A 15,970-nucleotide genomic window follows, 5' to 3' on the forward strand; every position below is an offset into this window, starting at 1 on the left:
CGTGGCACAGAAAATCAGCCAGATTGTGTCAAGATTCGTGCATATAATATTGGATGGTGATGGATGCGTGTGATCGAGATGGTCAACGCCCACACGTGTGGGCGTTAACATTTCCGTTTTTTTATTCTTCTTTCGATTCGATTCGGACTGAGGAGCTGGAACCGTCCTTGGACAACCCCATTATTAAAGTCCAACAAGGGGCTCGGGCAACCAGCTCCGCCGGTCCGGACGGAGAAATTTGCCGGCAGAACAGAGATCGCTGGAGGATGGCCGCCGGCAACCAGCGGAAGTGCCTCTTTGTGGTGATCAAGGATAGAAAGCCTGATTATTTTGTGTGCAGCATGAACATCGAGCATATGTTCCAGTCCGGCCCCTCCAGAGGGGCTGCGGTAGAGATCCGCAGCCTCCCCAGCCCCATGGGGCAGATCCCCAAGCCCCTCCCCAGCCCCATGGGGCAGATCCCCAAGCCCCTCGCCAACCCCGAGCGCATCGACTTCGCCCTCGCCGGCGACGGCGCCACTTTGGTGGGCGTCAGCAACCTCAAGCGCACCGTCTTGTACGACACGAGGTCAGGAGCCACGTTAACGGGGCCGGAGCTCCAGCACGACAAGACCGGCGGCACCTTCGTCATCCCGCTGGGGCGCAGGCTCTACGCGCTCAAATGCCGTCTCAACAGGTCTGACCAAGGGAAGCCCTCCGGCGAGGACTGCGCCCTCCTCATCCAGGACGCCGGCGGCACCCGCCTCAGGCTAGACTGCTCCTCTAGCTCATGGCGCACCCTCCCAGAGCCACCGCCCGACTTCCGCTGCCTCAACGGCTTCCAGATAAAATGCCAGCTCGCCGCCTACTTCACCGCCGACGCGCGCATCTGGGTCTCGGCGGAGGAGAGGGGCACCTACTCTTTCCACACCGTCCGCCGCGAGTGGCGCAAGGAGGGCGACTGGCAGCTGCCCTTCCACCACCGCGCCGTGTTCGTCCCTGAGCTCCACAACCTCTGCTTCGGCCTCTGCTCCAAGGACCGCTGCCTCGTGGCGGTCGACGTCCAGCAACCGCCGCCGGTCGTCCGGTACAAGTGGGAGGACACATTCCCGAGCTGGGCCCGTGAGAACGGCAACGTCTGCGGCCTCATGCCGGAAGGCAGCCTGGTCTACCTCGGGGACGGCAGGTTCTGCATTGCTTGGACTGTCTTGATGATTGACAGGGTCGATGGCCGCCCGCACTACTTCATCCACTTGATGGCCGTGCAAATCATCAAGACTTCTACCGGCTCCGGCTCCGGCAAGAAGCAGCTGAGGATGGTCAAGCGCGGAGTTTGCTGCTACGAAATGCCAAGCCATGGCCTCATGGCTCATGTTTTTTAACCAAACTTGTATCCTTTGCACGAGGAACTGACTGGTTATTGGAGGTCGCTCAGCAAATCCTTGATGAAGCAGCTGCAGATGGTCAAGAGGGGATGAGTTCAGGTTCAGGCTATTAATGGTGTTGTAGTACGTGTGATATACCAACCATGGACTCTGAATGTTCAATCTTCCCTCAAACTTGAGAGGTTGTTAGTTTCCAAACTTTCAATTTTTTGTATGCTGTTGTTGCCTTGTTGGGCAGTGAAATCTGTTGAAGGTAGGTTCATTGGTCGGTTAGGTTTTAGTTCTTTTTTTGGACTTATTATTAGGTTATCTGAGATATATTCAGTGAAATATGGTATCACACGAAAATCATTGGCAGCTTATTCATATGCAGTGTTCAGCTAATGCATTGACTCTTTGGGTTATTTCAAGAATCTAATTCCTGAACGCTGAAGCCGATAGGAATTTCTATATATCTATAAAACGAAAAACATATATCGGAGACCATACAATGTCCAATCACAAAAGACTTGTGAACAGAGGAAATGTTGATAAAGTTTTCTCCAGACTTCTACTTCATTAATAAATATCGAATTCTTTCATGGTCTTTATGTGTTGGCACTCTCTTTTTATGAGGTTTTTCCGAAGAAAGTGTTGCGGATCTTTGATTGAGAAATATCTTCATATCAACTGTTGATTCTCTCCTGCCCCCTCGAGGGTCAAATTCTTCGGATGGCTGCTCACTATGGCTCGCATCAACACAAGGGATGTCCTGCTCCGCAAAACTATCCTCGCTGGGTGTCCCTGCTGTCCTGCTATCCTGGAAACGGCTGATCACCTCATGTTTGAATGCCCGTTCGCTGTGCGGTTCTGGCGCTGCATCGGCGTGTCGCGGACCGGTGCCTCGGTCAAAGCGCTTCACCTGCTGGATGCCTCCACCGCCGTTGGCGCGGCCTCCCCGTCGGCCTTCATCCTTCTTTGCTGCTGGCGCCTGTGGCAACGAAGGAACGATGTGGTCTTTAGACACGGATGCCCGACCCTTGCAGCAACCCTCAGATGCTGCAGGGATGATGATGATGATATGAAATAGATTCAGGTGGTTGAGGGGCTCTCCCCTCCTCCCCAGGTGAAAATTCAAAAAAAAAAATGTTGAGAATTCCTCTTGGAGTATGATGTTTATATTGTACGTATATGGCGGCTAAGCGCATATTAGCTGTGTTTGTCTGAGTTAGACTGAAATGGCATGAATGTACAGTAATTAAGCTTAAATTAACTGGTTTTAACTTGAATGATTGGAAGCTCTGCCACAGTCTGGTTTCCTCTGAATTTTCAGCATTTTACTTCTGCCCTGTACGTCGAAAGCACAGTTTCAAAAAAAAAACTGTTTATTACGTACATCAGACAGTAACACAATGCTTATTGGTCACACCAGCTTTTTGTTAATACTGTACTATACAACATCATCATCGCGATCTCTCGAAATGAAAGAAGAAAAGATAATGCACCCAAGAAGAATAGGGTCGCCAGGATGGCCTGATGGCGCACACGAGAAGGGACGGCGTGTACAGCTTGACATGCGTGATCCAGTCGCCTCCAATAATTTGGCTCGCCAGAAGCCCAGCCAGCTTTCCCGTGCAATCCGTAGCCAATTCATTGGCGATGCGCAGGCGGCCGATTTGTCCCTCAAATAATTGGCGCGTGGTTCAAACAGCTCCTAAAAGCCCTTCTTCTTAGGGCATGGCCAACCCGCAAACCTCCCGCGAACCTTCGAACAGTGCTGTCCGAATCGTGGAAATTATCCAACAGCGATTTATATCTGTTCGTGGCGCGATTCTGACACGATTTTTCCCGCAAATTGGAAACAAAGTGTGGGAGGTTTGTGGGAGTCCGGACACCCGAAACGTAGGACTCCGACACCCCCGTCTCACCCAATCCCCCCTCCCGGTTCAATTTCCTTCCACTTCGCCCATTCTCCCCCTTACTTTGCACCCGCACCCTCCACCTCCGCCGCCGCTGTAGTTCGTCTTCGACGGTCACAGAGGCACTGTCAGACGTCCGCAACCAGCACCGACGCGCCTGCTTGCCGTTTCGACGGAGCTTTTCACCCTGGAGTCGTTTGTACCCACTTACAGGCCGCCCCCAGTCGGCGACCTCCATTACGGACACCACGCTCGGCAGGTGTTCGGTCAAATGTCATTGAGCTTATTTTCAAATGCTATGTCCTTTTTTAGAGTATGAAGGATGGTGAGCTACTCGACCATGGGGATGAGTTGTTGTATGATGCGTGGCAGGAGCAGAGTGGAGCCCTTCTGGGAGCAAGTGCATGAAAACTTTCATGCACGAAAGCACGTTGCGCCCTACGACATCTACATCATTCAACCACGTAAAGTGAGGTTGTTGTCGTGTCGCTGAAGCGCTATCCGGATCAGCATCATCAAGTTTTGCAACTTGGTTAGTCAGCTCGAGGCAAGGTGGCCATTGCACGCGGACATGGACGAGATCGTAAGTTTTACTTCCTCTTGCTCAACTTGTTGATTGATTCATTCACCCGCACCCTCCACCTCCGCCGACGTGGTGTACCATAGGACAGAGGGATGGCCATTTACGTGCACACACTGCTGGATGAAGCTGAAGGAGGAGTTTAATTATGTGGAACGACATGATCCATTCAAGTAAAACTTGCTGGAGATCCGGGATCTAGTCGAATTTAAGACATTGTTGTACTAGACTTAATTTGTACGCTACATATGGATGATTTGTACTATTTTCTATCCGAACTTTGATGAATATCGGCCAGTTTGCATAAATGTCGTCCGGTTAGTTAAAATGCGGTTTGAAATATATGTGGCTAGCGTTGGACATCGTACTCCCGCATTCGTGTCTGCGGACTGATCTCCCATGTCCGGGGACGAAAGCGATGGGATTTTTGCGGGTTGTCGTTGGAGATGCTCTTATTCAATGAAAATGGCAAACATATTGCCTTGTTTAAAAAAATGAAAGAACGAGAAAATCAGAAAATGTCATTTTTTTACATACTCCCCAGCCCTGGAGGCTACCCAGTGGCGGAGACAGGGGGACCAGCAGGGGCCCTAGCCTCCCCTAATAGTAGAGATATAGTGCTAATTTGCTGATGAATAGTGCTAAAATTAGTGATTAATTCCTGTCAAATGCATGTTTTCCATTGGCATGGCCCTGTCCAAACAGTTTTAACATCTTTCGATCCCGTTGATACAATTTTTCTGGCTCCGCCATTAAAGCTACCCTCATACAGTCATACTTGAAGGCGCCCGCTCACGTGCGCGCCAGGCATAGGCAGGGAAGTTAGACCTCCGCCTTTTTCCCTTGGTGCTCAATCGCCATACAATTGTATGCGCGTGCCACCTCACTCCTCAGCCGTGGCGAACGAGCCGAGCCATTGCTTTTTGTTTGTTACCTGGTTGTTTATCTATAGGTATATCTAGCCATGGGCCGGGCGGGCCGGGCTTGGGCCGGGCCTAAAAAAGCCCATGGCAGAAAACTAAAGCCCAGGCCCTCCCAGGCCCTATCAGCGAGCCTACTTTCAAGCCCAAGCCCGACACATCTCGTAAAAAGCCCTGAAAAGCCCTTAGGGCTTAGGGCCGTGGGCCGGGCCTCTTCCTTAAAATGCCAATATGCCAAGCCCAACCCCGTCCAGACCCTGCTGATGGGCTCAAAACTCAGGCCCAAGCCTGGCCCACGGATAAGCCCATCGGGCCTAGGCCTTGGATTTTAGGGCCGGGCCTAGGTGGGCCGACAGGGCCGGGCCTGAGATGGCCAGGACTATCTATAGGTCGTCCACTTGCCCACGGCCGTTGAAAAACACCACGGAACTTTACGTATGGAGTCGGCCCTAACATGTACAATGGGAGAGAACTCTAAAATAAATATAAAAAGTTAAAAATCAACAGAAAAAATTGGCATGACCTTTGTTAAATTTAGACATATTGAGTGACAAAACTTTGGCAAAATGGAACTTAATCAAATGCAAAGATGGTGACACTCATTATGAATACCTGTATCATGAATAAAATATGGTACACTTAAAAACATCTTTAAACAACTATAGAATGTGCGAACCAACCTGTGGTTGGATGGTTAGAGGGACTGTGGTATCTCAGCTCATCAGGATTGAAGTCCTGGTACTCGCATTTATTCCTGGATTTATTTCAGGATTTCCGGCGATGCGCATTTAGTGGGAGGAGACGTTCCCGTCGATGACGAGGTGCCTACGGTGACTTCGTAAATTTCAAGATGATACGCCGGCTCAGTCTTTCGGAGTTTATAGGAATGAGTGTATGCGCGGGTATATGAGCGCTTGCGTTTGTATTGTGTTAAAAAAAACTGCAGAATGTTATTAGAAAAAATATGCTACACTACATGTTATAACTACTACAAACTTTTACTAGAAGAAATATGCCACCCTACATCTTATAACAACTACAAAATATTATTGGAACAAATATGGTATTATTGCCAATCCCAAATTACTAGAAGAATATGTATTATAATTAATAAAAACCGTGGTTTTGGTGTGCGGCGGTTGCGAGTGGCCGTAGTGGCGCCCTGCCCCTCGCGACGCCGGCACTTGTGTGTCCATATCTACCATGGCGACAGGGGCAGAGAGAATGGTGCTTACTATGGTAGACAGCGAGGGTGGGTGCTGGCAACGGGGACGTCAAGTGTGGGCAGTGGCGACTGGTACGATGAGGATGATGGAGACGGGGAATGTGATGGCAGCGGAGACGGCGAGGACAATGGCGACATCGGACAACATGGGCGACGATATATTGGGGGGGAAAGAGGATAGGGTTTGTGGGGATTAGGTAACTCCCATGCGGGTGTGAGCGGTTTTGTGTAGGGACGGAAATCCGATGACGGGCGGCACAAAATGCCCGCCACAGCTAATAATCTACCAGTGGTGGGCACCTCTTTGTGCCCGCCGTGTCTCAATTTTTTTACAAATCTATTATATCATACAGTTTTGTTCTTTTCATCATTTTAGCTTCAAACTTTTTGTATGAATAATACACACCATTAGAAGTCCCAAGCTCAAACTTGGCCACTTTTTAAAGTTGGTTCGCTATTTTCGAATCATTAACAGATTTTTCGGCCACTAAAAGCTCTTTGGTTCAACAAAGCATGCAAACAAGCTCCAAATTGTATCAAACCTGACATGATGTCTTCATTGGATCAATGTAGTGTGTGGTAAAATTTTGATAGCATTACGAAGAAAACTTGATGCACTTCATGTACAAACCGAACACTCTCCTGTGAAGTGTCAAGGTTTCGAATAGAAACTGCCGCCTTCGACACACAACTCCTTTTGTCTTCATCATTTTAACTTCAAACTTTTCTATGAATACTACTCACCTTTAGAAGTCTCATGCTCAAATTTGGCCACTTTTTGTGTTGGGTTGCCATTTTCAAACTATTAACTGATTTTTCGGCCACTAAAAAGCTCTTCGGTTCAACAAAGCGTGCAAACAAGCTCCAAATTGGATCAAACCTAGCATGGTGTCTCATTGTACCCTGTAGGGTGTGGTGAAATTTTGAGAGCATTACAGAAAAAACTTGATGTACTTCATGTACATACCGAACATTCTTCGGCGAATTGTCACGGTTTCAACAGAAACTGCCGCCTTCCACACACAACTCAATTTTTCTTCATAATTTTGACTTCAAACTTTTTCTATGAATAATACACACCATTGAAATTGCATGCTCAATTTGGCCACCTTGATGGTTTACTATAGATTTTACGGCCACTGAAAAGGGCAAATTGCTCTTCAGTTCAACAAAGCTTGTAAACAAGCTCTGAAAGGGATCAAATCTCGCATGTTGTCTTCACCGAATCCCTCTAGGGTGTGGTAAAAATTAAGAGTTTTATGGCAAAAACTTGATGCACTTTGTGTATAACTTGAAAGTCTAATGCTTGAATTTGTTCACTTTTGAGTTGGTTTGCTACTTTTGAAGTATTATCTTATTTTTATTTTTCAGCCATCAAAAAGGGCAAAAAGCTCCTCGGTTCAGCAAAGCGTGCAAACAAGCTCTAAAAGGGATCACACCTGGCATGGTGTCATCATTGGACCCCTGCAAGATGTGGTAAAATTTGAGTGTTACGGCAAAAACTTGATGCACTTCGTGTACAAAACTAGACACTCTCCGGCGAAGTGTCAGGTTTCGAATGGAAGCAGCCGCCTTCCACACACAACTAATTTTTTTCTTTATCGTTTTAAATTCAAATTTTCCTGTGAATAATACACATAATTGGAAGTTCCATGCTCAAATTGACCACTTTTTGAGTTGGTTTGTTATTTTCGAAGCATTAACTGAGTTTCAACCACCGAAAAGGGCAAAACACTCTTCGGTTCAACAAAGCATGCAAACAAGCTCCGAAATGGATCAAACATTTTTATGTTTAATACACATCTTTGGAAGTCGCGTGGTCAATTATTATTTTTTTTGAAAAAACCCATCATGTATTAATTAACTTAAAATGTTCGTACAATCATTCATTACAGAATTAGCCACACAACGTAGAACAGAATTAAAAATAATTCCATAAGACCTATTATCAAAACTGAACTTAGCAATCTCATGAGCCACCGTATTAGCCCTCCTATTGATCTTGGATATCTGACACTTCACCGGTAGCTTCGAGACATTGACCGCCTCCTTTAGGTCGACAAGGGATGACCTGTCAAAGCAATCTCTTCCAAAAACAGAAGCCACAAAATCTATTCTGGGTTTATTAAATATGATTTTTCAAGGATTCTCCTGACTAAAGATACATGTGATGGGCGGTACATTATACTCGCCACTGCTAACATTTGGAAATTTTGGTACGGATTGCCGAACTACTGCTATAGCGGACAATTTTTTCGCCTGCCACTGGTGCATGATAAACAAGTGGCGAGCGCTTGTTTGTAGCCCGCCACTGCTGCTTTTATCCCATTGGAAATTTTGTAGAAGTTTGTGAGTGGCGGGTGGTTATTTTTTTCCCGACACTATTGGCAGCATAGCAGTGGCCAGCAAACTTTTGTACCCGCCATTAAAATGAGCCCACCTACAAGCTTTTTCCCAGTAGTGATGGTTGTGGAAGTTATAAATGGAAGAGGGGCTTTGGCAAAACAATCTTAGGAATAAGTATGTATAAAATGAGTGCCTCTATGTTGTAAAACAGAATGTGGGTGATTCCCAATTTTGTGGTTGGCCTATGTCAGTTAGAGATTTATTTTTAGTTATGTGAAGAAAAAAGTGGGTAGCGGGGAGCACATTAGATTTTGGGAAGATTGGTGGGTGGATGATAAACCACTCAAGCAGTCTTGCACCGGCCTTTATGATTTGTGTTTTACCAAAAATATCAATCTATCTGATGTTTTCACTAAAGGATGGGAACAATATAAATTCAGGAGAACTCTGTGGGGGGATACTATGACTCAACGGAATTCCAAGGTTGTTGTACTAATATAGATTTGGAAGATCAAAAATATACTCTAGGTTGATCTTTACTGCTGATGGTAAATACTTTGTTAAATCTATTTATAACTAGTTGGTAATTAGGGAAACTCTCCTTTTAAATTCTTTGGAAGATCAAAATTGCCCCATAAATCTAAGTTTTCATGTGGCTTGTGGTTAGAAATAGTGTGATCACTAAAGATAATTTGCCCAAAGGAGGGTGCAATGGAGACTCCAAGTGTAGTTTTCGTGGGGCTGAAAAATTCGATTGATCATCTGTTTTTACACTGCTCTGTTGCTATTCTTTGGAGTGTATTGAAGTGTTGTTTTTGTTTGAGTTATGTTCCTACGGATATTAAGAGCCTTTTCATCACTTGGTTCTGTCTATTTGACAATATTAGAAAAAAGGAAGATATGTGTTGCTATTTGTACTTTGTTGTGGTCAATTTCGACTTGTAGTAATCATACTTTTTATATCAAAATGGCTGCTAATCCTTTGTGTGTCTGTATAAAACATGTCATCTTATTAACTATTGGTCAATTTTACAAAAAAGAAAGGAAATAAAGGTGAGCTGGATTGGGGGTAAGGTTTCTAGAGCGAGTAGTAGGTAAAATGTAGAACACTGTGCGAGGATGGAACCCGTGGTGAGTGAATTGCAAAAAATATCGACACTTCAGGCAAGGTTTGCAGGAACCACACATTTATGGAATTGTGCCAAAAAGCACTAATTTTTTTTCTAATTTTTTGCAAAAAACACTAGTTGGCGGCTTTGGTCGTTTTGATGACGATTATGACAGGTGGGTCCCAGAAATGATGACGTGGCGTAACTGTTCATCTTGGACGTCGTTATAGATAATTTTTTACCAAAAACTCCCTACCTTCCTACAAAAAGAAAAATGGCCATGGGCAGAGGAGACGCCTCCGCCGTGTCCTCCTTGCGCCGCCCGTCCCTCGCCGGGCCGCCTCCCCATGCCCTCCACCGCTCCGACCTTCGAGCTGACCCGCAGCATGCCGCATGGCCGGCGCCGCCGCAGCTCGCGGCCGGTGCGGCTGCTGCTCGCGCCCGTCGCGGCCAGCGCATCTGCTGCTCGCGCCCGTCGCGGCCGGCGCATCTGCTGCTCGCGCCCTTCGTGTCCGGCGCCGCTCCTGCACGTACGCACCTCGGCCTCCACCGCGTATGCTCGTGCCCGTCGTGTCCGGCGCCGCTGCTGCCCGTGCGCACCTCGGCCTCCACTCCTCCGAGCTCCGAACTCACCCGCCGCATGCTAGCAGGGCCGGCGTGCTGCTGCTCTGCTCGCCGGGCAGCCCAAATCCAAATCTTGGACTTGATTGCTTTTTTGTTTTTTGATTGAAGGGCTTCCATGTAAAATTACAGGGAGTGCTTCGTATATCTGTAAATCCCTCGTCTAACGTCGTCTATCACGAACCGTTACGCCACATCAGCAAATGCGGGACCCAGGTGTCATAATCATCATCAAAACGACCAAAGTCGCCAACTAGTGCTTTTTGCAAAAAAATATGAAAAAAATTAGTGCTTTTTGGCACAATTTCATAAATGTGTGGTTCCTGCAAACCTTGTCTGAAGTGTCGATGTTTTTTTACAATTCACTCAACCCGTGGGTGATAAGATTTACTGGTGGCTGGTTGTGCACATGTTGCTCTTGAAGACGCATCGTTTCCATTGTGGATGTCTGGCTCTAGACCTAGTCTTCCTTTTACTCCACTAGATGACCCGGTTGCGTCGATGGCGCAAGAAGCCAGTTAGAAGTGATGTTAGTAGTGAGTAAGTAGGGGATGTAGTTGGAAATATAATGTAATGTGGATTGTATTACAGAAACACATATATAGGCAAAGTGACAACTTATTTAGGTTAGCATTGTAAACACAAGTAAAATATACTTGGACATAAAGATTACAAATACATACATAATTTACACAGGGTTTACAGTGGTAACACATTATCATACATAATGTAGCATGACATAAAGTCAAGGGATTAGCTAATAATGAAAGAAGGTGTGGAATTAGTTCAATACAACTTATTTACACTGCTTCGATGAAGCACGGGACTAAACCATTTATAGGTAGCTATATTAAACAGCGTTCCTTGTCCAAATGGCGTCTGGTTTGGCTCAGTTTGTTGTTGTAATGCGTGGATCTGTTGAAATACAGTACCTAGGATCATTATCTTCAGTGAACTTGTATGTAGAAAAGAGATCTCTCAAGATGGCATAACCTGAATAGAAAAGCAGGATAAAAAGGCAAGTGATCTGTTATGGGTATAACCATTGGCAAGAAGGCACAACCATAAGTGAGCAAATCTTGGGGACAAGCGGGGGCATACAGACATAATCTTCAGAACAGCTAACATTGCACTGGTAGTAATAGATGTATTAGGTAGCATGGCCGAACGAATATTTACAATGGATAGAAATAGTCATTGAGGGGCAGGGGATAGCAGGAAAGGCCAACAACGATATTAAATAGGGAAGTGTATCAACAGAACTTTGACATGGCTCTATGAGCGCCAAAGGGTGGGTTTGCAAACACGCTAGAAACGTAGTAGAAGTGTGTTCAAAAGGGTGCAAAGACAGGTGCATGCAGGGCCGGCCCTGAGGGGGGGGGGGGGGGGGGGGGGGGGCAGGGGGGCGGCCGCCCCGGCCCCCCCAAGCCAAGGGGCCCCCTCTCCAGGTATATGTGTCCCTGAATTCAGCCATTGGAGGCGCTCCAACTGATGTTCTGTGTCTTAACGAAGAAGAAAGACGATCTAGCGCAATGGGCCTTGGGCCTTTATTTCTTTATTAGTATTACTATAACGTGAGTTACGTGGTGGTGGGCTGGTTGTCTCAGGGCCTTTCTTAGCACAAAATAGCGATCCTGTTTTGGAAGATTGAAGCCATCGATTGATTTATACCTTCCTCGTTTCCCTGCGGCGGCCGAAAAGCAGCAGCACACCGAGCCAAACCCTAACAAAGTAAAATAAACGGCGGTGATCAACGAATTGCACGCACGACCAACGAGGCTTCCTGCCTGGGCGCACATCGTGGTGATAGCGAAACAGAGGCGCGGCACCGTAGGTAATTTTGTTTTCCCTGCTTTTTATGGCGTCCAAATTTATGTTATAAAATACAGCTGATTGTTTTATCACTATAATTTAGTATAAAATTTTCAGGATCCTTCTCTAGTCCTATTTTTTTTTTTTTGCATAGGCTGATCGTAATTGTCATCTGGCCGATTGTACATTTTATGCGATGGAATTTTCTCATGCCGTCAATTTTTTTGTTTGTTCGTGGATGGTTATAGGAGGATAGGTTATTGGTGGATAGACAACTTCTTGCCCACCTAATATATGAAGTTTTATTTGTGTCTGATTTCATAAGAGGTGTGTGAAAATCAAATTTACCTTTCGTCTAATATGACACATCGTTGCAACTTAATTCTTGGAGTAAGTAACTTAAGTTTCTCGACAAATTAATGATCCTATACATAGTTGTCAAATGGAATTTAGGCATGCTTATTATTATTTCGATGTTGTATTAAGGGGCCCCGGGTTCTAGTTTCGCCCCGGGCTCCCGATATCTCAGGACCGGCCCTGGGTGCATGAAGACAGCAACGGCGAACCAGTCTTCACTTCTCCTTGTGGCCGGAGGCTTTAGTAGCAAGGGCCAAAGCAGCGAGGGCTAAAGTGGCGAGCTTCTATATACAAAACAACCTGATGCAAAAGAGAGGACATTTCGTAAGACAAGGCATCAACAAGTTTATAAGGTTTAACTAACCACGTAGGTTTAGTTATGATTTATGAAACCAAGGAACATATATCTTCCCAGGTCACTTATACATATGGTTAAGGCGAGACAATCCAAGAAGAGAAATAAGAGGCAAAACCGCATATTTTCACAGCAAGGGAAGCCACCAAATAGACCGACCTTGAGATTAAAACATCATGTTTGCTAAATAACACAGCCTATAGCAAATCTTCCGACAAACCTTCTGTGAATAAGCATCATACTTGGCAGGGCTCGAAAGTTACAATTCTACTAGAAACAAGAGTGGAATACCTAAAAAAACCAACCGGATCAGATTATTGCTTTTTCTGTGGAGCCCCTATTAGCTGGCAATGCATGGACGTTTCCAGACTAATCTGCTTGCACGCGAGCCCATGCATATAATTGCAAAAGAAAGGGTGCGCCATGCCGACGGACTGAGATCCAGTGCCTCGCCTCTGTCAAGGCACGACGCGCCTTGAGGCCTGGAATCCAACGTCCAATGTGCATCCAACGGCTATCTAGAGTCAACGCAGAAACTACCAGGCCTCCACTCGTCCCCGTCCTCGAGTCCTCACACGCGAGGCAACACGGGAAAGAAAAACCGCCACTGGCTCGCGGGCGGGAACTCCTCTGCCGCCGTCGCTGCCGTGGGGAAGGGAGCTCCGGCGGCGGCCGCCGTGGGGAATGGAGCTCCAACGACGGTGGCATGCCGCTCTGCCCCAACTCCTCCCCGCCCCGCTCCGGCAAACAGACCATGAACGCGGCTGCTGAAGGTCTCCAATCAGGCGGCTGCCTCCGCCCGTTCCAGTGGCTGTCGACGACGGACCCCCTCCAATGGACGTCCCCCTCCGATGGTCCGCCCTGACTATGAGACAGACGCAAGGCAAGAGCAGCATACATCTGCACACAAACAAAAAATTCAGTTAACCATACACAGATACGAAATTCAGTTAACTGAAGACAAAAGCAAATATACTTAACCAGACAGCAAACCAACATCAGAAAAGTATTCAATACAAAGACTTCAGTACATAATTCTTCATGACTACAGCATTTAACACTTGAATTTGGCATCAATAATCTGTTCTTACATAATTCTTCAAGTACATAGATTAGGCCAATCTACTTGTACACTTAGGCCACGACAGACTATAGTCAGCCCCAAAATCCAAAATAATATAGTCATCTTTGTCCAAAATACTAGTCAAAATGTCCAAAACACTATCTAGCTTACATGTTAGATCAGATCTTCATCATAAAAACCACCAGGGGGAGCCATTAAGAGCTGTGTGTAACTGATGGCCGTGTTGCCCTCTTGAAGCTCCACATTTGCTCTTTCAGCGTCATCGTCCTTTTCCACTCTCACTTGAGCCTGTCCACCATCATTTTTTTTGTTGCTTCCATGAAATTTCAGTATTTAGTTTAGCAATGAGTGGCAACTATATATCATGTATAGCTTCTGCCATGAACATACCTTTGCCCTTTTTGAAGGGGAGCCTTGGCGCAGTGGTAAAGCTGCTGTCTTGTGACCATGAGGTCATGGGTTCAAGTCCTGGAAACAGCCTCTTACAGAAATGTAGGGAAAGGCTGCGTACTATAGACCCAAAGTGGTCGGACCCTTCCCTGGACCCTGCGCAAGCGGGAGCTACATGCACCAGGTTGCCCTTTTTTTTAGGCAACTTTAGTTGGCTTGCAAATGCACACCGCTCACAATTGCATAGCACAATAATCAAATTGCGTAACACATCATCTCAATCAGCACAAGAATTCTGTCAAATAAGGCAGGAAACACATCGATCAATTCACATATGAATTCATGACAATCGAGACAATATTGATCCAGCACAATTTTTCAGTATTAACAAGCTGCCATCAGACTGGAAATTCGTGTTCAGAGTATTAACAAGCTGCCATCTAGCACAATTTTCATATACAGATTAATAGAGACAGTACTGAACAGAGAACTACCTGTTGTCTGTTGGAGTCTGAACTGAAGTTGGCGTTCAGTTTTCTGCTGCACGGGGAGGCGCCGTGGCCGACGAGCGTTGGAGGGGGCGGAGCGAGCCGCTGGATGCGGGCGGAGGGAGCAGCCAGAGGTGGGTGAAGCGAGCCGCCGGATGAGGGCGGAGGGAGCAGACAGAGGTGGCCGGTCGCGACGGACAGCTGCCAGCACAGCGGGACGAGGAAGAGTCGCAGGGGAGCGAGGGCACCGTCAGAGACGAGCGGAGGCCGTTTATCCGGTGGCCGCCGCGGGAGCTCCCATGCCTCCCTCCCCACGGCGGCGACGGCGGCAGAGTGAGTTCCCGCCCGCGAAGCTTTCTTCCCGCGGTTTATTTTGCCTCGCGCGTGAGGAATCGAGGACGGGGACGAGTGGAGGCCTGGTAGTTTCCGCGTTGACTCTGGATAGCCGTTGGATGCACATTGGACGTTGGATTCCAGGCCTCAAGGCGCGTCGTGCCTTGACAGAGGCGAGGCACTGGATCTTAGTCCCATGCCGACATGGTCTCAGCAGGCAAGAACAGTAGGCAAGGCATGGAACAAGGTAAAGAAGGACACAGTTTTTCACAGGTTAATAGAGCATGCACCAACGGACAATCAAGTACAGCGATGGAAACACGTCTCACCTTGCCAGAGAACCACACCCAAGGAACAAGGGAAAGAAGCAAGAAAGAACGTGTGAGCTCAGAGGCATTTTATCGAACAGGAGAGGAGCAAGAAAGACCTTACCTTGCCAAGCAGCAAGCCGAGCGGCAAACAACGAGCTGTATAACCCTGCAAGGCTGCAACATGAAGACGAAGAGAAGTGAGAACAAGGAAATGTAAGAGCAGGAGGAATGAAGACGAAGAGAAGTGAGAACAAGGAAATGTAAGAGCAGGAGGAAAGAGGAAGGAAAACCGGCGCAAGGCGACATTGGGACGGAGAAGAACCTCAAGTCCTCAACCGTACGCGAAAGACGAAGGAAGCAGGGCCATGACAAAGATGGAACTAAAGATCGATGCGCCCTGGAAGGAGACGAGCCGCAGGCAGAGCGAGCGAGGCGGGAAGAGACGGGAGTGGGAGTGAAAGTGAAAGGAGGATGGGGAAGGGAAGGACGACCAACTCGTCTTGGTAAGATAAGGGGCAAGGAGGAAGAAACAGTAATATTATTTTAGACACAGAGCAAGCCACGAGCCCACCATACAAATATAGACACGCATGCACAAACATGAAAGGAGAGCATAATCCTAGGCGACTCAAGCGCATAGCCGGACCATACGGCGTCAGAACAGCAACGCACCGAGCCGCTGTAAATACTAAAACAACCCACACAAACACTCACCCGCTCGCCGACAAACGGGAACCACCGCACGCAGGGCCCATGCGCAGCGACGCAACACAGAAA

General features: G+C 47.1%; 1 protein-coding gene and 1 long non-coding RNA gene across 6 annotated transcripts; one reads left to right on the forward strand and one right to left on the reverse strand.

Annotated features, from left to right (window-relative positions):
- The first annotated feature begins 231 nt into the window (after nt 1-231).
- Nucleotides 232-1,739, forward strand: LOC123181944 (uncharacterized). The gene has a single exon (XM_044594366.1). The coding sequence runs from the start codon at nt 267-269 to the stop codon at nt 1,359-1,361; it is 1,095 nt and encodes a 364-aa protein (XP_044450301.1). The 5' UTR covers nt 232-266; the 3' UTR covers nt 1,362-1,739.
- An 11,057-nt stretch (nt 1,740-12,796) lies between these two features.
- On the reverse strand, nt 12,797-15,722 carry LOC123068922 (uncharacterized). Of its 5 annotated transcripts, none has more exons than XR_006432155.1 (4): nt 15,484-15,722; nt 14,556-15,367; nt 13,822-14,356; nt 12,797-13,487 (listed from the first exon to the last, which is right to left on the reverse strand). It is a non-coding gene; the product is annotated as an uncharacterized lncRNA (long non-coding RNA). The 5 variants fall into 5 exon arrangements; XR_006432153.1 differs by having other exon boundaries at nt 15,516-15,718; XR_006432164.1 differs by having other exon boundaries at nt 13,822-13,959; nt 14,062-14,356; nt 14,556-15,717.
- Between the last annotated feature and the right edge of the window lie 248 nt (nt 15,723-15,970).

The sequence above is a fragment of the Triticum aestivum genome, chromosome 1A, assembly GCF_018294505.1.
Source record: "Triticum aestivum cultivar Chinese Spring chromosome 1A, IWGSC CS RefSeq v2.1, whole genome shotgun sequence".
NCBI classification, from domain to species: domain Eukaryota; kingdom Viridiplantae; phylum Streptophyta; class Magnoliopsida; order Poales; family Poaceae; genus Triticum; species Triticum aestivum.